The sequence below is a fragment of the Rhinolophus sinicus genome, linkage group LG04, assembly GCF_036562045.2.
Source record: "Rhinolophus sinicus isolate RSC01 linkage group LG04, ASM3656204v1, whole genome shotgun sequence".
NCBI classification, from domain to species: Eukaryota; Metazoa; Chordata; class Mammalia; order Chiroptera; family Rhinolophidae; genus Rhinolophus; species Rhinolophus sinicus.
The window spans coordinates 138,083,467-138,109,923 of NC_133754.1; the positions used below are offsets into that span (position 1 = coordinate 138,083,467).

The 26,457-nt window shown below is 37.6% G+C and overlaps 1 protein-coding gene across 5 annotated transcripts in view; it reads left to right on the forward strand.

Annotated features, from left to right (window-relative positions):
• The window catches only part of GLIS3 (GLIS family zinc finger 3), a 597,994-nt gene that overhangs the window by 485,333 nt on the left and 86,204 nt on the right, over nucleotides 1-26,457 (forward strand). For 3 of the 5 annotated variants that reach the window (XM_074330482.1, XM_074330481.1, XM_074330483.1), the window contains 3 exons: nucleotides 7,808-7,969; nucleotides 11,595-11,720; nucleotides 12,041-12,151. In XM_074330482.1, the coding sequence (XP_074186583.1) occupies nucleotides 7,808-7,969; nucleotides 11,595-11,720; nucleotides 12,041-12,151 (399 nt within the window). The remainder of the gene's footprint in view (nucleotides 1-7,807; nucleotides 7,970-11,594; nucleotides 11,721-12,040; nucleotides 12,152-26,457) is intronic. The other 2 variants (XM_019729930.2, XM_019729984.2) reach the window with 1 other exon arrangement.

A 26,457-nucleotide genomic window follows, 5' to 3' on the forward strand; every position in this document is an offset into this window, starting at 1 on the left:
AGTTTCTTCTGTGTCATCTACAGAGCCTAATAAAATGCTGAATGTGCAAGAAAGTCAATACCCAATATATAGACTGGTACTTAAAAGCGTTTGAAAATTTTTTATTTAATGCAGAGTAGCAAAACATCTGACAGTTGCTTTTATACGTGTGCTTATATATACTTCCTAGAGGTATTGTGCTTGTGTGGATATATGTATATGGAAATATAGCTGGCTACGTGGTGACCAGAAACACAGATACATAGAAAATTAAATAATGTGATTGCTTTTAGACATATTTATGCAGGGCCAATTACATAGCTTAAATATACCTGCTCTCTTGTCATGTAATCAAAGTGCATTTATAGAGGTCTGACTGTAAACCTCCTAAGTATACATGCTCTGGTGGGTGTATATGTGCGGTTGCATGAAATCAATACTACTAAACAGCAACAACAAAATATCAGGCAAAACTTTTTATGTCTAAACAACCCCAAACAACTCATTTTTAAATTATTATTATTTACCCACTCACAGAAATAATTTGCTTAAAACTGTAGTTTTCTGGCATTGTATTGATAATGACATGAATAATATATGATACTTTATATTTGTTGAATAACTGGAAAGGGCCATGTGATACATCTTAAATATCAATGTTGCACTGTGAAGTATTCTTTTTTCCAGTTGTAAATATAATGCCCATGATGAGGTTCCATTTGTCCCAGCTCCTTTCAATTGTTATAAACCAGACACTTCATAATTTCCATAAAAATTTAATATGGTTCAAATGTTGGCACAGAAATAACATATTTCTCTCTACATTGTCATGTGGCTTCTCAAAAATATTTTTTCCATTTTCGTTTTTCTAAGTTCGCCCTCATTTATTGTCACCTCATTTAGAGTACCCTTTTAAGGAACAACTGCTACCCATGACCCAAAATATTAAAAAGCAACAAATTGCCTTAAACCAATAAGAAACACATACATAGTGCGCACTTAGGTAACCTTTGGTTTTATACAGGTTTCTTAATCAAAAACAAGACGCACAACCACCCAGGGAAGTTGTATTTATGAGCTAGTTATTATAATAGATTCATTTTGTACTCCAAAACAACAAGGAAAAGCACAGTAACTGGGATCTCTTTATGATGGGTTAGGAAAATATTACAGAAAGGGTTTTATATTAAATCTCCAAAATTTTAAATAGTTCCAGCAATTCTGGATAAATGAGAACTATAGGCCACTTCAGAACGCCAGATGCGTGGCATGCACTGAACTGGATAATTCACTGATGCCCAACTGTCACGTTATAGTCTCTTCCCCCTCCAGCTGCCCCACTCAAGCCAAAGGGCAGGGAGACTTTGAAGGCTGTTGTCAGAAATGCAAGCGCAAATCTATTTAGCTACTTGGAACCTTTGGAAAAGCAGTCTGGGGTGCACTGATTTCCCTGAAGTTAAGAGAACTCTCAGATTAACCCATGGCAGGGGTAACCCTGCCATGGCTTGAAATAATTTTCCAACGAGGCCACTATTCCTCTGGGTAGAACCTTTGAAATACTATAAAATCAGATATTACCTTTTAGCAACCAAAAAGAAACATGGAAACTCCTTCTCTGTGGGTATGTTGTCTTGTTATGGACAAAAGGGGGATTAGACTAAAAACATGAGTAAAATCACAAAGGAGAACACTGCACTATTGTCTTCCTCACTGCAGAATTGTTATTCTGAGACAGGGAGAGGAAGGAATTCTATTACTCAGTGTAATGACTCCATGAACTGGATACTTTTTAAAAGCTTCGAAACATTTACATTATTTTCTTTCTATCCCTTTATGTAGCACTTTCTACAAACTGATGCAGTAAATATTAAGATTTGCTGGAGCATCCCGTTCTAATAAGGATGCACTGGGAACAGAAACCACAGGGTGGCACAAGGCGAACCATATGTCCAAATGCGGATGGAACTGAAGAAGAAACAAAATCAGATGGCCCTAGTGTGCTTCTGCAGTCTGTTTTGATTCTTTGTCCCCTTTTTTCTGACTTTTCTTCTGCTTTTTTTCCCTCCCAGACAACACTTTCTGTTATCTTCTCAACTTAAATTTTAAAATTAGATTTTACTCTTCCACACTTTTAAGGACAAAGCTGCCACAGTTTGATTCATCAAAAGCAAGCTCTTTATTCTTTTCTTCTTGCTGTAGTTATTTTATTTTATCTCTTAAAAATAAAATCTCATCAAACTGTACATTTTCAACCTAAAGGTAGTTGAATGATCCCAAGAACCTTACTTCTCAAAGTGTAATCTTTGACCATTCAACATTTAGAAGACTCACCGATGAGATTATTAGAAATGCAAAATCTCAGCCCCACTGCATCCCTGTTGCATCAGAATCTGCATTTTAACAAGGAGCTGAGGTCACTCACGAGCCCCATAAAGCTGAGGAGCACAGTCCTAGAAGGAAACTCTAAATCTCTGCTAAATACATGAGTCAGATTTCTCACCTCTTCTCAGGTGTGTGCAGTGGCCCTCGGCTGTTGCTTTGGTCCTCTCTTTCTGAGTCCTAGGAGAAGCAATCTTTCATTGACACATGTTGCAGGTATGTCCATAATCCAAGTGGACTTGAACTCTTGGGTTTATTATGGAAGTCGCCATGACTATATCCATGGCATTAGAAATATTTGCTGACCTTTCCACCAATGCCTTCACATCTCTGTTGTCTCTGGGCTGTAAATGGAAAAGACATAAACTAACATATAACTCATCACTCAATTCTGGGTGCTGCACAGCATATCGTATCATAGCATCAGCCATTGCTGATGGGATTAATTGGTTTTAACTGATGAAACTAAAAATGTGTACTTCCAAGGATCATAAACACTGAGACTTAAATGAAATCAGATGTACATTTTTAAAAAAGCATGTCCTGCATCATAGAGTCCTTTCTGTTTGGGTTTTGTTGACATTAGTGATGGTATAGAAACCTGATCAGGAAAGGTTTGCTGTTATTGTTGCTTTGAATATGAACTTGTGCTTCTTTAGCACTCTGAGGAGCTGATTAGGGGAGGGAGTAATATTCTAGTTGATTATTGCTTACACATATGGAATAAATCCTATTTTAATAGTGTCTAATGAGCCTTTCATTTTCAGAACCTTACACAAAAGCGTCTAATAGAAAGGGAAAGTAATATTTCAAAGGTCGTCTTAATGCCACTTAATGTCAACAATCTGTAATCAAGCCAATATATATAGGTGGTGATTACCGTCCAGTTGTAATCCTTTAAATATGAAATAATCTCCTAAATTAGCAGTGGTGCAAGCTAAGGTTCTCCGGGTTTGAGGCAACTTACACTTTTTAATTAAAGTTTGTTACTTGAAAACAGCCTCAGAGTTAAGGAGAGATTTCTCAGTGAGGCTTCATGCAATGCAGTATTTTCAAAACCCATGAGATTTAAAGTGCTGCGACTTACAGTTTCATGTGTAGTTCTTGTCTGTGTCTGTAAAACCACTGAAATGTTCAAGTGGAAAACCATGGCTCCCCTCCAGTGCTTTTTCTCAACAGGGGAATGTAATGGGCACTAGAAATGTGGGACGTTTTGTTGGTCAGGAGGTCACTGAGGGAACTTGCAGACATACCTATTTCAGAACCAGACATCTGCCTGGAAGCAGATTAAACAATCTGGAGTTTAAAGAATCTCTAGTACAAGATTGGCATTCTGAGATTTTGTCCCATTTGCTGTGCAAGTGGAGATAACTCCGTCTTAACCCTGGAATGGAGATGTTGCTTTCCAGTCCAGGGCTGCTGCTAGTCCATAGGACTGTTGTCCCAGTCAAAATGGGTGAATTTAGAGACACTTTACTTCTGTCAGGAAATTTTCTTAAGAAAAGCGACAGTGATTACAATATGAATGGCATTCCTAAACTCCCCTGGGACTGTAGGATCCGAATCTCCTGCAGGGCTTGTTAACACTAAAATGTTGGGCCCCTACCCCCAGGGTTTTGTTCTGTACGTCTGGGGTGGGGCCAGAGAATTTGTATTTCTGACAGGTTCCCAGGGCATGCCGCTGCTGCTGCTGGTCCAGCACCAGTTCTTTGAGAATCACTGCTCAAGGTTCATTATAGGACCTGCTTGGACATACACACTGACCTTGCTTCCATCTTCCCATGACTAAAGTTTGAGTTTCATTCATCTGTTCCTTCCAATGACTAACATATAGCACCATCCTCATAGAGCTTACTCAGTATTTGTTTGGAACAAAAGAATGTTACTTAAATAAAATTATTAATGTATACGAGACCCCTTTCCCACCATCACTCCCTCCCACATTACCATCCTGCATTTGTCTCTCTTTTGTGTTCTATTTCTCCTCTTTCTGCTATCCCGTTGGATTCTGAGAGTTTGGTTGGTTGGTTGGTTTTTCTGTCATCTTCCCCAGACTGGGCCTGTGTTTGAAGTACTGGTTACCTCAGGCCTGGTGACCCAGTTGTGTGACACTGGGTCCTACGCTCGTTTCCTGGTTCCATTGCCAGTCCAGGTAAAAGAAGACCTGAGATTAGGATATTGGCCATTTTTGTGTGGGGATTGGTTGGTGGCAGTGGCAGGAGCAGTCAGGTGACAACTTGGACCTTAGATCTCAGAATGGACCTTGTGCTTTAGGAACCTCGATGAGAAAACATTTGGCCAAACCAAGGAAACATGCCTATGGTTCTCACTTGTCTAGGTGTAGATGTTCATTTACAAAAGTAAGACTCACACATTCAAGAGTTGGAAAACATGAAAAAAATAATAAGGAAAACAGGCATCCATTTGCCCAAATACCCAAAGCATCCAGTTTTGGTGTATTTTGTAACAATCTTTTGTAGTTAAACCTAAATGTGTTACTTTATTTTTAATGCATTTGCATTTAATTGAACATATAAATCTAAGCGTAGAATTGCCTGAGGGAGAGGAAATTCTTGTGTTGAATTACAGGGTTATTCCCATAATGAATGATAATGATTCATTACAGAATTGTTTGCTTTGTTTCATCCAGACACCATTAGAGAAATTAACAGCACCTCTTTCCTCTTGCGGAATTGTTAGTGTGGCAAGTTCAGTCAGGTATGGCACCCTGCACACACCTGGTAGGTTGGGTGGTAGGGTCCCCCACCAAGCCATTTGTCGGTTCTTCAGTGCCTGATTTTACTGGTTTGGGGTTCATGGTTTTTTCAAGTGAATTTCTTCAATGAGAGTGAGTGTGTGGTATCTATTATAAGCCCCTGAGTGTATGAAATTCTGTTTCTCTTGCATTTATCTATATAACCCCTTCACTCTTAATCTTTATTTCTGAAAATACTATGCTAGTATAAGCACTACAAATACTTTTGTCTCCTGGCTTGCTTGTTACAGAGGAAACATCTGCGATCAGCTAGATTTTCATGATTTTACAGATAAGCTCTTTGTTGTCCTTTTCAGCCTGAGTGCTCATATTTTCCTCCATCTTTGCTGTTTAAAAATGGTCAGGATATTCTGAGATGTAATTCACTTTTCACTGACTTGTTTGGAATGGAACAAGCCCCTGGGTCTTTGATCATCTCTTCTGTTAACAGCAATAATAAGTTAGTTGACTTTTAATTGGACATTTTACTGCACATTTACTTGGACATTTAACGAGAGAGACCTTGGAAATGCTAGCGTACATCCAATTAGTGTCTGATCCAGTGGACAGTTTGAATTAGTTCTAGCACATGTCTGGGATCCCTTTATTCACACTGTGGTAGATCCAGGGGTCTTCTTTGTCCGGTACTCATAGAAACCTCGCAAGTATATTCTCAAGTGGTTCTCCATTTCTGGTTGGTGTTGAAACAATGCAGCCTTCTCTCTTACCAAGATCTGGGGACTGTAGAAGGAAGTGGGTGCTGGGACCTACCCAGGTTTGTGTACGCACCCTTGGAGCTGGCCCCAACATGGTGTCCACCCTACAAAAGAGCCTTGCTAGGAACTAGGCTACAGGTTTGATGTGTCCAAAACCACAAGCTCATTTTAGACCTAAGTGTGGTCCACCAAGTGATTCCAAATAAAATAAACTGAGCTCCAGGAGTTTGCTCTGAGTCGTCATTCAGAGAGAATCTTAAAAACAGGTTTGGTCAGCAGAGGCCTCTTAACTGTGAATTGGGGGTTAACTTTGAGCCCCTTTCTTTTCCAGTTTAGGACCCACTTGCAAACCTGTTTCCAAAAATAAGCCCCTTAACTCCTCTCTCCCTCTAGTGACATGGCATTGTATCTTTCACTCTGTTGAAAAAGTAGTTGGCTTCGTCAGCAATCATCTTCTGTTCAGGCTATATTTATTTTTATGTGAAATAGAAATCAGGAAAACACCAAAATTATTTTAAGCAAAATATCAAAATTGAAATAAACCAACATATGTCTGTGAAACATGTATAACTCTCAATCAAAATAAGTGCAACTTTCTAAAATTTCTTAAAATATCCCAGCATGCAAAATCTGGACAACTTAGATTTATGATATACTTGACTATTCTTTCTCCTTAGTTCATTCTTTACTTAAAAATGAAAATTCAAGTCACCAAAACCTAGCCATCTCGGGATCACCCCCTTCGTGAACAGTGTACTCCATCATCTATTGTAAGAAGCAAGAGAACCAGAGTTTTATGAAATTACTTGTAGTAAGATTAAGTTATACCCGCTAATTTTGAATGGAAGCCATCTTGAATTTACCTTCTTTATTTATATTCTGTTGTATCCAGCCCCTCCCCCCCCCCCACATTCCTCTCTAAGGTTTCTTATTTGCTTTAAACATATTATGCTTTGTTCTGGTTAGTTTTTCCATATTTGTAAGTGTGTTGCAGAGGGAACTCAAATGGATTAAAATTTTGTGAAAGAGTTCAAGGATAAATGCCCATCTCACCTTTATGCTTCATTTATAGGCTTTCTGTAACACATTTTCTTTATTAGATTGGCATTTCAAGGATTAGAACCACTTTGACCAGCTAATAAACAGTAGCTGATACTTTGCCCCCAGAAGGCATTAAGTAACTATTACCGTCAATAAATATTATTGGTAAACCAATGAAGCATTTTTTGAAATCTTCAGTCTTTCACTTTCAATTCTTGTCGTATTGAACGAGGCAACAAAATTTCTTTAAAAAAATAAAAATAAAACCATCACTTTATTTGAAAAATGATTTAGCATTGAATGAATTGTCTTTCAGTACCTTTTTGAAAGCATATTTGAAAACTTTATCTCGTTAGGTTTGGCATCACCCTATATGTCAACAAGGTCAATCTATTGGGAGTACAAAACCCCTTAAAATACAATTAAGGAACTTTATGACCATAATAATTCAGCAGACACGTGCCTTTTACATCTTGAACTTTTGGGTCTTCAATTCACCTTTTTTCTCATACATCGCTGTGATTTTTCTTGTTAGTTTATTAGTTGTGAAAAGTTTCTTCCTTCCTGATTCCTTCAATTTAGACCAATTTGGAAATGGAAAAGTGTGTTAATTTTTCAATAAATCTTTAAGACTTGCATTACTGTATTTTTATTAACGGAGCCAGATGGCTCACAGTGAATTTTCTCTGACATAAGTAATCACAGAAATCAGTTTGGGACCCAACTCTGGTACAGAAAGTAGCATGTATATTCAGTGGAAAAATGCAGATCACATAAACATATGGATATTTTTAGAAGTAGTATTTGTTACTGTTTGGATTTCATTTTATTTTTTTGTTTTAGGCTAAGTACAAACTAAGGACTTTTCTTTTTCTGTCCCTCAGACTCAAGCATTCAAGGTCTTTCTCAACAACCCCAAATTGTTTTCTTTTTGCAGTTTGAAGGTTGCAAGAAGGCCTTTTCAAGGCTCGAAAATCTCAAGATTCACTTGCGGAGTCACACAGGCGAGAAGCCATATTTGTGCCAGCATCCGGGATGTCAGAAGGCATTCAGTAACTCCAGTGACCGTGCCAAGCACCAGAGGACACATCTGGACACTGTAAGAATGGCAGGAGTTTTCCAACTTCCAGTCCAAAGCCCCGGTGTGAGGAAGTGCCTCTTTGATAGTGGGATGGTGAAAGTGTTTGCTTTATGGTCTACAGGTTATAGGGGCAATGCCAAGGGCAGCAATAGAACCGGGTAAAGGGCCAGAGAGGCTCTGTTTAGCTCTTTCCTCACTTTTCTGTTGTCACAAGTATCCTAAATATTACAACTAACTGCCTGGGACAAAGGGGTTCTTTCCCTCTGTGTACAAAACAAAGGCAGTCTAGAGGCTGTTATGTCATAGATTTTAGTACAGAGAATGACCATTACAGATTAGGCATTAAAATAAGTATTCAAATACCAAGATATACTAAGATACACAATATATACTATTGCTTGAGATAGGAAGCCCTTTTTCTTTTTTTCTAACTCTGGTTCTTTTCTTCTTGACATAAAACGGTTAAAGCTAGCATGGTTTTGGAGAGTGAATCTGGACTTTTGCTTTGAAAACCACCTGGTATTTTCACCTTTAAGTGATCTAAAACGAAACAGCAACTCTTTCCCAAGGGTTCAGTTTCATCACGTTTTCTATGTGTTGACGGCCACATATCCATTGACATAAATCCTCTGAGAACAATTGATTTTCATTATTGCACCTTAACCCTCTTAATGCTGCAACATTTTGTTCATTTGCAAATACCTTTTCTAGGATTCTCTCTTTTATTTTCTCAGTTAGGTTGATTGACCTCTGTTGCATTTCTCAGGTTTTGATGCCATTTCCTTACATGAGGCCAGGTAGACTATATGTAATCTCACTTCACTTAACAAAGACGTTAGAATAAATGTATTATACACATCTCAGATCTCTTAATCCACATTCTTGCAAATAATGTATTCATGACAGTACTTTTTCAGTGTTAACATTCTGATGTCTATTATTAAACTACACCAGAATTTGAATTTTGAAAAGATACTGTTATTTCTACATACCTTCTCATACATATTTAAGATTCTTCTGATGTTATAGTTGACATATTTATTAACTTTTATATTAGTCTCTATTAGTCATATTGATATGTCATTTTAGCTATATGTCACGTAACCCTTCTAAACAACATTATCTCCTAATATACATAAATGTGATGGTTTGCCTGTCTAGTAAATATCTGGAATATAATTATAGTAATGTGGGTGTGAGATGGACCCTTTCTGCTCTAGCTGAATTGAATTCAGTGATTTTAGGACCAACAGAATAGAATATCAAATGAATAAATTTGGTGAATAGCAGTATTTTTTAAAGGTAGAAGTAGGAGAAAGAATAAATTATGTTAAAATGCCCTATTTTGTATGTCTAAAATGGTCTTGGTAGAATCCAATAAATTTTTTCAATTTGTCATTAAACTTTATCATGGAAGAATGAACATTCATGAGACAAGATTGTCTTGAGAAATTGCTTCTACTCTAGCTAGTTATCTATAGTTTGAAAGAACTATTGTGAGGCTAAGTGTTAACAATTCTACAAAATCCTCCTTTGCTTGAGCTAATTTTAGCTTATCAAACTAAGAGCATTTTCTAAAATCATTTTGGAATTTAAAAAAAATATCCCTTTTTAAAACTTTTGAGGAAAGTTACCTAAGATGATAATTTTATGATTCAGTTCAATGCAGTAGCTTTTAAAACTCAGCTATTTTTATTTTTAAAAATAATTTCTTTAGTAAATCTTTTAAAACCGTCAGTTTTCCTTTAAGATCCAAACTACCTCCCCTTTAAATTGTTTTTGTGGTTAACAAATTGGTAAACTCTTTTAAAATCGTATAGAAAATAAACATTTATTTCATAAAGCAAACTGTAGTTGAAGAATTTGTTACTTGAATTTAGATGCTCCTTCCCTTTTATTAAGTACTCCATGCTAATGCCATCAGAATTTTGCATAAAGTATCTTTCTTCAACTAAATGGATTCTTTACTTACAGAAAAATGGCTTTCCCTTAAAGATTGCTGAGTTCATAATTCTAATGCTGAACAGTTTTATTAATTCATTTTTCTGTTAGCTTCTTAGTATTCAAACCGGAAGTAATTTTACAGTACAGATTAAAAATAATGAAAAATACAGTTTGGTGAAGTGTAGCATGCCATTTAAAGCTTAGGTAGTCTGAGAGAAAATGACCAGCACACCAGCACAACCCAGACCAGCCCCTTACTTTGCTATTTGGGCGTACTGATCCCAGGTGGCTGACAGCAGGTAGAGAGTAAAGGCCAGCTGGAAGGAATGGTGAGAATTCAAGCTTTCTTTAAGAACATCTCAAAATCAAATAACAGAATGACGTTACCCATTTCTTACCTTTCCAACCCAAATACTAGTGACCATGGTAATAGTAATGGCTTGGATTTCTATAACATGTTAATATGCCCAAAGATTTTTCTTTTTACTTGCAACATCTCCTGTAATGCACAAGACATGAGCTTATGTTGGTCACAACGTAGTATTGGCTGGTTGCTCCCCTAAAGCCAGGGCAGGATAAGGAAGACTAGGGCAAGAAAGACGTGTGAATCCAGAAAAGATTTCCAGGTTAAAAAAACCCTTTATTTACCCAGTGGAAACTCATTGGCAGATGACTTCAACCCATATTTGGTTCACTGTTTTGCAAAAACTGAGATATTGAGAGCCTGGTTCATCCATTGTTCGTTGTTACATCCCTAATATGTAACAAAATGCTCAGCACATCATCGAAGCATAAGAACTGTTGGGCGATTCAATCAATCAGTCAGTTACTCAATGAACAAATACATTAGATAATCAAACTTAGCATTTGAATTGGGAGTGTCAAACTAAATTATACCTTCATGATTTTTCCTTGTTCTTGGAATCAAAAATGGCAGAGAAAAAGTGAATCATAAATATGACTTTCAACAGGGCAAATAATATAATCCACATAGATGTTGGTCAGCAAAATGACAAGAATGCACATGAAAACAGGAACAAAATATTTTTTTAAATCTGAATTTTTTATTTTTTTTTTGTCAATAAGACATCAAGTTTCTAAAGTAAAAATCCTATTTAGAGATGGGATTTCAGTTCTCTTCATTACATTTCGCCTCATGTAGGCACAGCTGTCATATCTGATGAGATACTAGGTAGATGAGTGACTGTTACTACATCTTATAAACACAGTTAATGTTATGACTTTTTTTTAGTTCTTAGAATAAACATAGGTTTTTTTATTATTTCACAACTTAAAAGTCATACTCTCAAACCCTTGCTGTGATTTTTGTTAATTACAGTAGGAATCGGTGCTAAAATTTGAATCGAAGTGTAGTGCATTCATTCGTTCATTCCTAATTATCGTATACCAATCACGAGAGATACAAAAATAAAAAAGATTCTAGACTCAGCCTTAGGCTCCACACATCACATCTCAGGAGCATGGGGGAATGAAGTAGCCAAAACTTGTGTTCTCATCACGCTCAGCCAAGGACTTATTTACATAACCCAGGTTTAGCACCAGGTTTAGCCCAAGTAATAATAACGTTAATGTGTCTCTGGCTGATTTTTCATGTGTCTGTTGTTTGAAACCTACTGTCTCCTATTCACTTTCTACTAATTTTCCCTTTTAATTCTCCCCCTCTCTCTTTCTGAATCAGGTTTCTTCTGAAACATTCCCAGTCTTTTCTGGACTTTTCTACAGCTTCTTTATACCTGACCTCTTAAAGAATATGTGTTTCCTAGTTTCTGACAGTACCAAAGATTGTTTTCAGGGGAACATAACTGTAAGTATGACTGGAGATGCTTACTAATAATTTCTACATTAAGAAATGCTACAAGAGGTTTCCTGGTAAGAGTGCACTCTATAGCAGTTTCTTAAAAATCATCAAAGATAGGCCATTTCTTTGTTTCTTGAAAGCTTACTTTCCTTTTTGCCTTGATGAAAACGTACTGGCTTTCTAAATAAAATGCCCAAGTGTTACCCAGCATTTCACATCAGTCAGTTGCTAACAGTTCATGGTCTGAAGTCAATAGTCTTTGAGTAACTTCCCCAGTTACCTTTATGATTTAACCACAGCTATGTCTCTCTTTCTTTCTTATTTAGAAACCTTATGCTTGTCAAATTCCAGGATGCACCAAACGCTATACAGACCCAAGTTCCCTAAGAAAGCATGTGAAGGCACATTCTTCCAAAGATCAACAAGCAAGGAAAAAGGTAATCTTAAAAGAGAAGTTATCCAGCCAGAAAAAGTACATTTAAATTCTTCTTTCAGTACTGGGAGCTTCTGCAGGGCATTGAAGATTCTTATACTTCTCAAGGTTTAACATGTTTTAGACTCTTTGATGAGAGAAGTCTTCCGTGAAATACAGGCATACCTCGTTTTATTGCACTTTGCTTTATTGTGCTTTCCACATATTGTGTTTTTTACAAGACCCTCCACCAGCAAAAAGATTGACTCACAGAAAGCTTAGATGATAGTTAGCATTTCTTAACAATAAAGTATTTTTAAATTAAGGTATGTACATTTTTTAGACATAATGCTATTGCACATTTAATAGACTGTAATGTAGTGTAAAAATAATTTTTATATGGTTTGGGAAACCAACACATTCCTGTGACTCAGTTTATTGCGATACGCACTTCATCGCAGTTGTCTGGAGCCAGGCGCTCAGTATCTCAAAGGTCTTGCCTGTATTAGCAAGGCTATGGTTTGCATAGCTAATATAGCCAGATAATGAATTTCTGGGGAGAGCTAGTATAATAGGAATCAGAAAATTAGTGTAAGTTACCTAAACTGGAAAGTAACACAAGACTATTATGGAAATTAAATCCAAACAATAAGAAAATTGAATAGGGGAAAACAGCAACAGAAATCCTTTTTGGAGATACGTGCTTTTTCATAAAATATTAATTGGCTAAAATCAGTTTAGCTCTGGTGAACAAGGTAAGTGAATCTCTAGCATGAGGTTGTACGTGTATAGAAGCATTCGTAACATTAAACTTAGAAAAAAACATGTTTCTTAATAGGTACTGTGTTTGAAAATCTGAGAAAGGAATTGAACCTAAAATTACTTGGACATCAATGAGGGATTAATGCATCTTTCAAAGTTCATAGAAATCATAGTATCTCAGATTTGGAGTAAATGTTAAAGATCAACCAGTCAACCCACCTGTCTTGTTCTTCCGACGTCATATGATCTCCAGCAAATGGTTGGCCATGCTGTGCTTCAGCATCTCAAGAGATGAGGAGCTTAATACCTTTCAAGGCATTTCCTAATAATTGAGTTTGTACATTGTGGGACCAACATGTTTCTTCTAATGATGGCAGAAAATATGTTGACCTGATCTTGGCTTTTTGAGTATTTCATTTGGGTTTAGATTGGTACCAGATTCATTTAAGGGCCCATCATAACAAATTTAAGGGAAGTTTAAGACTCAACTTACTTCAAATGATTGAAACCCATGGCCATGGTTTTCAGGTCACCATGACTTCTAGCTCACTAGAATCTTGCCTTCTTTCATGGCTTCTTGTTACTTGAGCTTTTTCTTCCTTGAGAGATGTTAGTTAACACAATGCCAGTTGAGGGCTCATATATGGAAATAATTTGACCTCTTTCTTGTGAGTTAGAAAAATGTTCAATTAGAAAGATATGATAGATATTCATAATTGTACACCCACTCTTGTAAGTCAGTTGGTAAAATCATTTATTTTATAGAGTCAAGTCTCTTTAATTAGAATCCCAGTAAATTGATAATAGATGATCATTACCAACAGATAATAGTATTAACAATAGATGATTGTTTGACATGGATTGGATATGTTCTTGTACTTTAAGAGCAAAGGAACTCCTACATGTATTAATAATATAAATAAAGTTATAAGGAGATGCTTGATATTCTTGTGGCATACTGTTAACTGTGTTCAGCAGGCCCATTGCCTAATGATTTTTGTCATTATCTGTGTATGACTTATAAACTTGAAGTGATAGACTGTGTCTGTTAAAAACAAAACAAACAACCAAAAAAACCTCTTGCCAAGAATGTTTTCCCCCTAACTATGACTATTTTCTACCTCCAACATTCCCAAAGGTGTGAGGTTTTACGACAGTGGCAAACCTATCATAAGATTGGAGAGCGCCTTCATAGATAGTAACAGCTGTCATGGACGTGACAGCATATAGGTCCCATGTCTAGACAAATATAAGCAACAATATGACATTGAAAGTAGGTATGGAAACATAATGTATATTTTCAGAAATGTTAGTGGTTTCTATTGTTCAAACATGGTACACTTCAACCTCTAAATACAGGAAATGTAGTTTTGTTATGGGAAAGATTCTTTTTTAAAATTAATTAATTCTTTGGAAAGAGTCTGAAATAATTCATTTAAGAAGAAAATCAGACTTTGAGACTACAATATATAAATTTATAGACAATTTGTAGACAACATTCAATAGACAATCTACATAACGAGGATACACATTCAAGGAGCAGTATTATAATCTAATGTCAATATTACTGTATTCTCGTAATTTTATCATATGTAAAATGAGGTACAGTCTCTCCAATGATTAGCTTTTGATGCATACTCTGTTTTCTGCAAATCTTTGAATTGGATTTGGCCGACTTTCATTGCCTAGTCCTTAGCCACAAATCTACTGTGTTTACTTTCTGAATTTTAACCTGTGTTGTCAACCTGAAGATTTTAAAAATCCTGTATGGATCTGTGATGGATTAATTTTTGGAAATTAAAATGACGAAAGTTGCTCCACCCAGTAAAAAGAGGAAATGTCACTCCCAGGAGTAGCAGTGCTAATAAACCTGAGATCAGTCAGTTCTCATTTTCAAACCTTGTGCTGGTCTGCTAGTGTGTAATATTTACATGGTACAATGTTGTTACTAGACCTTGGAGAGATTCTAATTGCTAACTCACATCAGGGCTTGGTATTTGAAATATTTCCTGGCAGCAATAAAAAAAAAAAAAAAGAAAGAAAGAAAGAAACAATAAACCTTTTAAGGCAGAATTAAGATTATTTACGACTTTAATTAAAAATGGAAACCTGGCATCATTTCAAAAAAGCCTTTACAAAAATGTGAATTCATCAAAAATAACCATAAAAATTCCAAGGTGATAAAGGCACAGTGGAGTAATGGTCCCACCCCTAGGGAATTGTTTTGTTGAAAAGAATAAAACCCTTTTCTGTCACACCCTGTTAGTCATGGACTCATTTAATATACCCTCCCTTTAATCCTTTTATAAAATCCCCTGTCCCACAGACACTAAGTGACATTATTTTGGTCTTAATGTTGCTGGCTTTCTGAGCCCCTTCTCTGAAATGAGGGCCAGTGACAAGGCCCCTTCAGTCGTAAGACAAATGTTTATTAGGAGAGACAGGTCTTATAAGCCAGGCCTTATAAGCAGGTAGCCCTTCCCCACACCTGTTTTCTCCTACTGAAAACCAAGAACCTGAAATCTCAGATAAATATTATTTAAGCTATATAAAGAAAGAAGAAGGAGGAGGAGGGGAAAAAAACTCTTCTACAAAGGAATTGGGATAATTTGGCTCATCGCATGCACGGAGTAACTTTTCTCTTTGTCTAATGCGTGTACACCCACACACAACCCATCAGCTGATGTACAGACTTCTTCCATCGAATGCACTTTGCAGATCTTGAGTCCATTAAATAGAGGGCTACACAGATAAATGAGTAGTGAAATACTCAAGTCACTAGCTAGTCTCCAGTGAGCATAAAATCTAACCTGCAGAGCAAAAGGCAGAATCTGTCCTTCAGTTCTGTCTGATAATGAGTGGCAAAATAAGAGAAAATTAAGGCAATAAGCCACTTGAAATTTTCCTCAAGGCTGTGAGCTTTATCAGAATGTTTTATTTTCACCTTGCAAGTGCCATAAGCAGGGGGGTTTCCTTCAACTCTGGCCTGTTATCGAAATGGACTTTTTAAAAGAGAATGCAAAGAATGCTGGGCCAAAAGTTAGAGATGACATGAATCTTTCATCCACTTCACACTTCCTCAAAGACTCGAAACTTTGGGTGTGATTCCTTAAATGTTTGCTAAACATTCACCTTTGACCCACCGTAGTTGATGACCTTCACTTTTGTGACCTCAACAAAAGCTGTTATAAACCAAGCACAGCTTTTGAAAGTGTGTGAATGTAACATGTATTAATATTTCCTACTTAGAGAACAACTCTGTATAGCTTTCTGGCAAAAATAGAGCAGCCTATTTAATGCAACTCTTTTTCATGTAGAACTGGAAATGCTTTGGAATCTGTTCAGAGCCATATATACTCAAAACTAAAAACAATTTCATTAAGTACCACATAGGTTTACCTTGCTTGCAGTTGTTGGAATCTTAAAAAGTAAGTAAATATATATATATATCTCCCTAAATGGAAGCATATATTAGAAGAGCTAGTGAGGCTCACTTTTCACTTGTTTTCTGTTATCATCTATATGACATGCACAAGTGGGGTACATAATCAGAGGCCTTCCCAGATGTTGACAGTTTCCTCCTCCCTCCTTTCCCTCCCTCCCTTCCCTCCCTCCCCTCCCTCCCTCCCTCCCTCCCTCCCTCCCTCCCTCCCTCCCTTCCCTCCCTCCCTCCCTCCCTCCCTCCCTCCTTCCTTCTGTCCTTCCCTCTTTCCCTCCCTCCTTCCCTCCTTCCTTCCTTCTTTCCCTGTTCAGGAATAAACTAAAAAATCATTTCACCTCTTAATGGAATGTCAGTAATAGGCACATACCATGGATGTATCATTTCAGGATGAGCTAGCTCCCCTCCCTTCCTCTTCCATTTAAGAAATCATACTGGAATTCAAGTAAGAGTGATGCTATTACAGGAAAGACATTAAAACAGCATTAATACTTTTTTTTTAATTAAGTGAGTCACTAAGTTCTATACTTGTTAACAATTGGTAACAAATTATTTACATTGCACCTCAAAACAATGGTGAGACATATGTGCCTGAATATCCTGATGCCTCAGTTAACAGTAACTGATTTCAAGAGAGGCTCTGGATATGCTTTTGTAAAACAAATATTTTCAGTTCAAAATAGTATGGTAACTAATAATAACTAGTGAAAAAAATAAGTCAAGCGAACCCTAGGTCTATAGTACTGATTTAGAGTTTAATCCAGTTGTTTTGGGGGATTCTATTTTAAGCAGGTCCAATATAAAACCAGCTATGCTTTTGAGAGCATTTTGATGCTACATGGTGATTAGAGTTATTAAGAAGGAATTGAGAACTCACGTTGGGGGTGGGAAAGTGGAGGGGCAGGGGCAGCTTTCTATGAGAGAAAGCAGCTAGTGAGAAAAGCAGCTAGTGTTCCTTTCTGGAGAGATCAGAGAAGTTGTCTTTAGCTTTGTAAATACAGAAAAATGCATACTAGCATCTCTGGGCCTAGTACCCCAGTATATTTTTTAGCTCTTAAAACAGTGTTTCCAAAACTGTGTTCTTTGGAACTCATTCCACAGGATGTCATTAGATTTTACTTTTAAAATTTTTGTTCTCATAAATTTGGGAAATGCTGAATTAAAAAATGTTCAGTGGTTTCCTCCTTCAAGCATTCCCAGAGCTTTGAATACACCAATATTCCAGAAGGAAGATAACATTAAACATTGCTCAAAATTACTTAGCCAACAAAATAATCTTATTTTTCCTCTAGAGCGTCTCATCAAACTACTCTGCCAGTAAATTATTTGAGAAATACAATCTCAAGGAATTTCATTTATTTCACTCACCAAATATATATTAAGCCCCTTTTATGTGTGAGGCACTGGATTAGACCCATACGTGCAAGTGTGTGTAAGACAGACATAGAGCCACATTGTCTTGGTGAAGTCCAACGGCAAAGAAAAGATAAACAGAAAATAAGTCACCTAAATGCAAGCAAGGAAATGGTGAGGGAGTTGATATGGAGTTAAAGAGGGGGACCTATTGAGGTGAGATGGTGAGGAACACACATTCATTCAAATGTCCACTTTAGAAATGAGAAAAATGCATTAGCTGCAAAATTTTTAAAAGTACTGCTTAAGTCAAAATACTGTACCTTCCTGTTTGAGCTTCTTTTAAAAGAACCCAGTGCAACTAAGAGCACAGCAATAGATGTCAGGATCATCTTAGATTGTTATAATCGCACTTTTCTGCAGTCTGTCCTCCATCATGGTGGCATTAGAGGGACTGGATGCTGGACAGCGAAATGCGTAGCTTACATCTTGCACCTAAGAAAACCACTCAGCTGGTCAGCATTTGTGGTTCACAGGTGAGGCCCTGCTCCAGCTCTGAGGACTTAAAAACAAGACCTGAACTTGCCCTCCTGGAGATTTCATTCCAACAAGAGATTCATGGAAACACTTGCTTTCAGTATAGTAGGAGAAATACGGTGATAAATTTGCAGAGAATACTTCTGGAACATGGTATCTGGGAGTTTCTCTGGGAGTGATAGAGATTGTTTAGGAGTGAAGTCTTAGGTTCCATTGTTTGAAAGCAAGAGGGGGATCTATGGGTATTTATATTGTTCTTGATTACGTTATAATACTTGGTCTGACATGGCAAAACAGTTTTATTTTTATTCCCCCTGAAAATTCTTAATTGGGACCAAAAAAAAAAAAAAAAATAGGTGTGTTTGGCACAGCTCTGGCCAACTCTGTAAGGAATGAGGACCCTCTGACACACGCTTTAATGAGCAATTCCGGCTGTACAGAGCCGAACACAGCCGCCTCCTGGAACTAGTTCCTAGGTAATTGCATTTTATGATTGATTGACTGACAGACAGAAGCCTCCTAAGCTTCTCATTCCCTTTCTCTTATTAGATTTTGTGGATTCTTGATGAAAATGATTTGGGAATAAAAGCATTTAGCTCAGATTCTCTGCTGCCTAAATATAACGTCCTAAAATATCATGACATAGCTCAGCATTGGCCTTCTCAGGTTTTCGCTCTTCATCTGTGCTTCTCCAGTGCCGTTTCCCTTGTTCAGTTACTGCTGTCTCTGCTAGTTCTCTTGTCTTTCCTTTCAGCTTCAGTTGAGTTTTGTCTTTGATACCCATGGGCAATATTTTCCCATTTGTTTGTGTCTTGGCTTTCTGAGCTGTGAAGATTTATTTTCAGGGTGACTTCACACATGGGCTTGGATAAGCCTAATGTAAAAACTTTTCACGGTGGATACTGGGCAGGTGGCTGTGCCTTAGAGTTGTGTTTGAATTGGACGTCTGGAGGCATGGGCTTCTTTTAAGCAGTGCCATGGATTGCTTCGTGACTTAGCTTAAGTTACAGTTCCCTGGTTTTTCCACTTCTCCATCTTCACAGCTAGCTTGAAAGGCAAACACGGGGCCTCAGAGGTAAAAGGGTAGCTATTTCAGTAGAAAGCATTGTTATATCACATACCTGCGATCCAAGACAATGTAGTGTGACTGACAACAGAACAACAGTGTTCTTGGAAGTATTTTCCTTCCTTAAAACTGAATATTCTTGTAGGCGGAGTAATCTTTCAGTTATTAGTATATCCAGTCTTTCGGAGTCATATGGATGCTGGAGGGTAGTACAAAAAAGAAAAAAAGCTAACAAATGAAGAAGGGAAAGGAAGCTGAGACCCAAACCAGAGGCAATTAAACTCAAACTTGGACCAGTGATATTTGGTTCTATTCATGGATCATTTACTTGGGGTCCTTGGACCATAATGGGGGAGGGGTTCCCTGGATGGATGGATTTTAGGAAGCTCATGAAATCCCAGAAATTATGTGCAAAATTGTTTTTCTAGGGATAGGCTCCACAGATTTCACTGACTCTCTAAAATTAAGACACTTTGGCAACAACAACAACAAACCCCAAAGCCCCACAAAGGGACACGTGGAAACTCTGGACGTAGTGAATATGTCTGTTACCTTGATTGTGGTGATGGTATCATGGGTGTTTGCATATGTCCAAGCTCATCAAATTGTACACACTAACTATATGGAGGGTTTTTTTTGTTTTTGTGTGTGTGTGTGTGTGTGTGTGTGTTTGTGTGTGTGTCAGTTATACCTCAATAAAACTGTTTAAAAACAAACAAAAAGACCATTGAGCCAAAAGCAGTGTAGGACTTCTAGTGACTGTTTCACCTTAGTGATAATACCCAGAAAGACTTTGCCCAACTGAGAAGAATCTATGCTTCTCGTGCCCTGGAGAATGTACTCCTACTTACCGCACATTTACTCTGAGTCTGGTATTTTACTAAGCCCTTGGGTGTACAAAAATGGTAAGATATACTCTTTTTCCTTGAGGCAATCAGAGGCGATAAAGCTGCATTTTGACAAGGAGTGGACTGATTGTATAGATGGTGAATTGAAGTGTGGAGTGGAGATAAAATAGAAGCAATTGCACCAGTAAGGACAGTGTACACTTTTATAAGATTTAGTAGAGGTCTGAACAAGGTTAGTGGCAGTTGGGATGAATATGAGTGGAGAAGGAATGGTGATGGATGAATGTCAGGGGTGAGGGGAAGGGGAAGATTCAAGATGGCACCAGAGTTCATGCTTAGCTTCGAGGATCAGGTGAGCAGTCCACAGGTGGAATTGCTTCTTCCTCAGGGAAACCTCAAGTCTGCCCTTAAGGTCTTTCAACTGATTGAACTGATTGGATTAAAAATCAACTGGTTGTAGATGTAAATCACATCTGAAAAAAGTACCTTCACAGCAATCCCTAGATGACTGTTTTATTGCATAACTGGGGACTAGAAGCTAGCCAAGTGGACACACAAAACTGACCATCACACCCATAAACTAAAATCCATTATGTTAAACTTTAACTGAACTTACTTTATTTGAAGGTGACACTAGCCAAATGACAATGGGGCATGGTGAACCTCAAAGTATAATTCATATTAGTGCAAATTGATTATTCACTAGGAAACAGAAGGAAATTCATTATTGGATATACCTGGTCCCAGTCCATTTCATTATAACATTGACAGACAGTTCAAAGCAAATTTGTTCATGCCAAGTAATTTAGACAGTGTGCTAAGAGAGTAACAGAAGTTTATACTGTAAGCAAATAAGTGGATACATTTTTTAACATATTTTGCATTATATATCAGAGAATTTACAGAATCGTACAAGTTCATCATGTTAACTTTTAAATCATTTTGTCATAAGTTTATATCATATGATATTTGTTAATACAGTGTTTATGTCATAGTAAATGAAATAATGACAGTAAAACACTTAACATGACGCTTAACCCATTAAACATGCCCCATAAAGTTTAGCTATTACTACTAGAATTACATCACGTTGTCTATGAAGTGTTTCTAAGAAAGAAGACTAGTGGTTTTTGAAATTTTAGTAAGTTGGTTTTCTCTACTCCAGATTCCTCCATTAATTTATTTTAATCTCAAAAATATTTTAGCTGTTTAAAATCAATTAATGAAAACTGAAATCATGGCATAATTATGAATTGTTTATATAGCCACTTTGTTTTTTCTTCATACAAGAGGCACATTTTGTAGTCATGTTTATGTGTTTTAAAATTTCCACCAAACTGATTGTCTTAATGGCTATTCTTACCCAGCGAATCCATGTCTTTGGATTGGTAATACCTGCCATTTGTCAGTGTCCCTGTTGATATTGTTTTGTGAATGGGAGATGGGTGGGTATTTCATGCTAAAGAGTTTTACTTTTATGCTCATTTTGGACCTTGGTTGTTTCCTGATTTTGCCTTTTCTAAATTGATGGAAGACCTCTCCTGATTTCCTTATTATAATTATTTGCTATTTTATTTCATCTTTTGTGAGTTATATGCTTATTTCTTCTGCATATGGACTTCTGAGTCTTGGGCCTGGATTCAAATCCCTACATCACCAGGTTTAATGACACAGCCTTGGATAAGTTACTTAATATCTCTGAACTTCAGGCTGTCATTTGGGAACTCTAGATAGTAACAGCAATCCCATAGGCTTATTGTAGCTACTAGTGAGAAAACGCTTGCACAGGGTTTATGATAGTCCTGCACTAGGTAAATGGAGTTCAGTCCTGGAGAGGAGGTATCTATGGGCAAGGAGTGGGGCTAATGAGAAGGTGTTACAATACAGAGGAAAACGGCTTGCTGTCTTCCATCTCTGCTCAGGAAACTGGTTTGAAAAGGTGAAAGTTAAATAATAGCACGGATTTTCTAAGGGGGAGAGAGATTTTTCCTGCACCAACTGGTTTAGTTGGGTTCTTGCTTGAGAAGTTAGGGGGATTTGACAAATAGATCTTTGAGCTTCTACAAGCCTCCACTGGAGTTATCAAGTGGAATCAAATCTCTGTGATTCAGATGTTTTAATAGTGATCGTGGTAATAGTGATAAAGAAAAGGTCTTATTTTACCTACATTTAGTGCTTTTTAATATTTCAGAGCCATTTTGTTTTTATTCTTTTTGGCCGATAGAGTCAGGATGAATTTTTTTATTACTACTTCTACTCTCTTTAGTTTGTTTCTGAGGAATGAGAAAGTTCAGAAATGGAAAGGGAGCTACGTATGATGCCAAAAGGTAATAGGCTGTTTTCCTACAAGCCAAAAGACCTAACAGAACATTCGCCATAATTAGTTAATACCACCTAATGCATAGCCAGCCGTCCGTTAAGTCTTGACATACTGTTTGCAATCTTGGCATTCCACAGAACATTTTGGCAAAAGATTATTCTCCCACTCAACTATCCAGAGCCCTCTTTATAAACTATAGCAAAGTGTCATGTGACATCAGAAATGCTCACTGTTGCCACTGTTTGTTGAGTATGGGCTAACTCTTGAGTGAACTGTTAAATGCCTGCAGAGAGTTGCTGCCTCAGTAGGGCTGTTTTTTTTTAACTGGAATAAGAAGATGTTATTCCCCAGTGGCTTTTTGGGAGGGGGGTGCTTGCTGCACTGCCACTACACAGGGCCAGCTGTGGGCACAGCTATAGTCCATCAGAATTATAAGAGTCCTTAAATGCAACCTCATCCTCCCTGCAGACCAAGATGGGGAATCACATTAAGTCCCAAAAGATACTCATAAAGCTTCTTTATGAAATCTTAAGCTTTCTCACTTTTAAGACAATCTCTGTTTTTGTTGTTTAAGCAAGTCTAATAGGTGCAAACATTTTTTATATTATTAGGTCAAAAACCTACCTTCCTGTAATACAGGCACATACAGGGTTCTAGTTCTGTCTTCCAAGGATGCTTCTTCTTTTCCATTAATGACCTTGTTGATGGATGTACAAATTCTGCATTAATATCCCTACTTTCTTACAATTTTTTATTACCCAGTGCCCAGCTTTCAGATTTTTTAGCATATGGATTGCGTTCCTTCCTATTCTCTCCATTTCCTTCATGCCACAGAATGCAGTTTCAACTAGGGTCATATGAGACCTGCAATGTCATTCATTGGCTATTGATGCAAGTATTGAGGTTGAAAAGGTTGAGAAGGGAACCAATGCTAAAGGGCCTTATATGCTACGTTAAGATGTTTAAACACAGACCGTGGTCAGATCTATGATTTAGAAAGATAATTAGGGTGGTAACGTGGGGGATGAATTAGGGATTTACGGTGAAAGGAGACAAGACAATCAGGTGGCATATTTCTGTTTATCAATATCCTTAGATACAGTGGCTCATCCAGTTATGACTGCATCCAGCTGGGCTATCATCAATTTCAGGTTTCTCAGGCTTGTCCAAAATGCGATCATGAGAGACTTTACTAAATATCTTGATGGGTTTTAGGTTCATTATATGTGCATCTTTTACTTAACAGTAGCTAAAAAGGAAATGAGGATTCTCTAGTTGTTCTCAATAACTCTCTTCTCATTCCTATGGACCCCCTTCATTCTGACCTACTCACCAACTTACGATTCTTTCTAGAAACTTTCCATGCATGGAGTTTAAGCCGTATGGTCATCAGTTGCATTTCTAGGCTTTATCTTTTTGCCTTGTTGAAATGTGAAGTATGGATTTCTCTTCAGTTTCTGAGCCTTATCTCTTACTTTCTCAAAGCATACTTTCATGATCCTATTTATGAGTGTTTTTTGGTAGCAGAGGTTGTGTAGCCTTAGAACCTTGGTTATTTTTTCTCCTATGTTAGGCTTTTCTCCTCTCTCCCACCCTACTTCCAGCAGTTATTTTTCTAACATTTCCAATGTGACACTGTCACCTGTGGGAAATATAGAAGCCAGGTAGTAACAGAATTGGGATATACTTGATTACAATGGTTTAACACTGATACCTATCTTTCCATATACTTTTTCTATCATATATAAACACATTATGGGGCCCCTTTGTTCTGACTCGTTCTACTCTGTAGTATATAATAAAAATCACTGCCATGAGGAGTTTTCCTTACACAGGGTTTGCAAGGACATCACTGGGTTCTGAAAAAAGAGATTCGAAAAGGAAAACATAGGTAAAGAGGTGGCAGAGCACAACAGATGAGAAGCCATTTCACAGTTGTGCTTTGGACTAGCCTAGCGCACAAGCACCAGCTATAGGAATTCAGATAATATTTACCCACCGTGGACTTTGAATAGAAATTGCATTTTGAGATGACAGTGCAAAGGACATCCTTGACATTTCCTCATTTGTACATAAGCAAATACACACTCAGTTTCATTTCTGTGTACTCAAAATTGCAATCAGGGATGATCCATTCCTCTACTTGTTTGCTTTTTGTTTGTTTGTTTGTTTGTTGTTTTTTTAATAATCTTATTCCTTTATATGGAAAGATATGTCCAGAATGAGTTCTCAAATTTTCAGGTCATAAATGAGGGTGCCCTAAATCATGGCATAAATGAGCAGAGGAACTTGATGCATTATAATGTTTTCCCCACCTCCCATCTCTCCCCCAATTATGAGCCACCTTACCTTACACCCCAGATATTAAGATTGAAATTGATCAGAGACTTCAACACAGCAAAGCACTCACAAATTCAGTGTCACCTATATCTCTTCAACCATCAGTGATAGCAAGAAGGGGTGAACTGGCATTTAAAACATCCAGTAATAACATAATGGGTGCAATTACCCATTTTATTCTCTTCCCTTATGATATAAGAGTTCAGAAGAAATGGGAAGCACAATAATAAACATTAACTGCCTGTGTAGAGCACAGTTTCTTGGCCATTTTCATGTCTATTTACCTCTTTAATCTTAACAACCATTCTGTAGGGTTAGTATTATATTATTATCATAATCCCATTTTAAAGATGAAAGACCTAAGGTTCAGAGAAGCTAAATGACGTTACAAAGCACACTCAGTCAGTAGTAGAACTTTACTCCAACTGAGTTTTTCCGACTCGACTTCTAGCCCTCCTTTGATGCTACCCTTCCTACTATGGGATGTCTGATTTTCCAACATGGGGAATTTTGTAACTTGTCAGCAAGTTCTTGGCATGCGGATCATTTTCAGAAATTCTATAGTGGCCTTGTGTTAGAAGATGGTGGTGGGGCCCCTGACTGAGGATCTGCACCTACGGGCCTCCATGCTTTGGAGTATCTTCCTCAAAATTCTCTAACCCTCCCACCCTTTTGGTGGCTGGCCCAGCAGTACCATCCATGTACCCAGACTGGTACACACAAGGGTGCTAGCCCCCATTTCTCTCCTTCAGGGCATTCTTTCACCTTCTACTCCATATGTGGGGTCAACTGGGTACCCTAACAAGCCCTGGGACAAGCCTATGGAGTCATCCTGGGGTCCTATAGGTAGACCCTAATTTCTAGAAGGCGGCAGGGTGAGCAGATCACTTCTGCTGGCCAATGTGGCATTTCTTCAGCTGAATCACTTGAGATTGGACTTGTGGTGTGATATTGACATACTGATTTAGGTGACTCAAATTAATTATATAAACCGAACCCTGAGAAAACATTTTCTTTTTTTTTTTGAGCGGAGCCCTGCATATCCTAGGAATGGTTCTGAAGGTGGCAGGAACGCCAAAGAGTCTAAGATCTTACCCTGGTACAAACTAATAAGTTAGCTTTACGCCGTTTCCTTTACACTGGCAGAAGACATGAGCTTCCTGGGTTGGAGACGAAGGAGAATTTATTACTCACAGCAGTAACCATAGCTACAGTATCATCATTTTCTTGCGCTTGCTTATTAAGTCCCAGATCCTACAAGATGACACTTGCACACTCAATAGTTTGTGTTACAACATGGAAATTCTGAGCTTAGGGAACCTGAATCTTTCATAATGGACATAAGCATACCTCCCTTTTGCTCAGGAGGAAAACACAATCCAGTCAATTTTCAAAAAGCTATTTGGTATGGAAACATCCTTAAAAAGATAGTCCAGCAAGGCAGTCAGCCCCGCTGCTCCTAAGACATGGAGCAACTTGAGACCCGTGGAGAATTGCCTCTCAACAGTAGGTTCCTGATGCTCCTTCTTGACTGTAAATGTGCAAAAACAGCCAAATAGCAAATAACCCCAGCCTGTCCTGGAATGGCCCTAAGTGATCATCCTGAAATAAAAGTGGTTTCCAAAAGAAATGACTGAAGCAAGGAAAGAAGGAACACAGGTGTTTG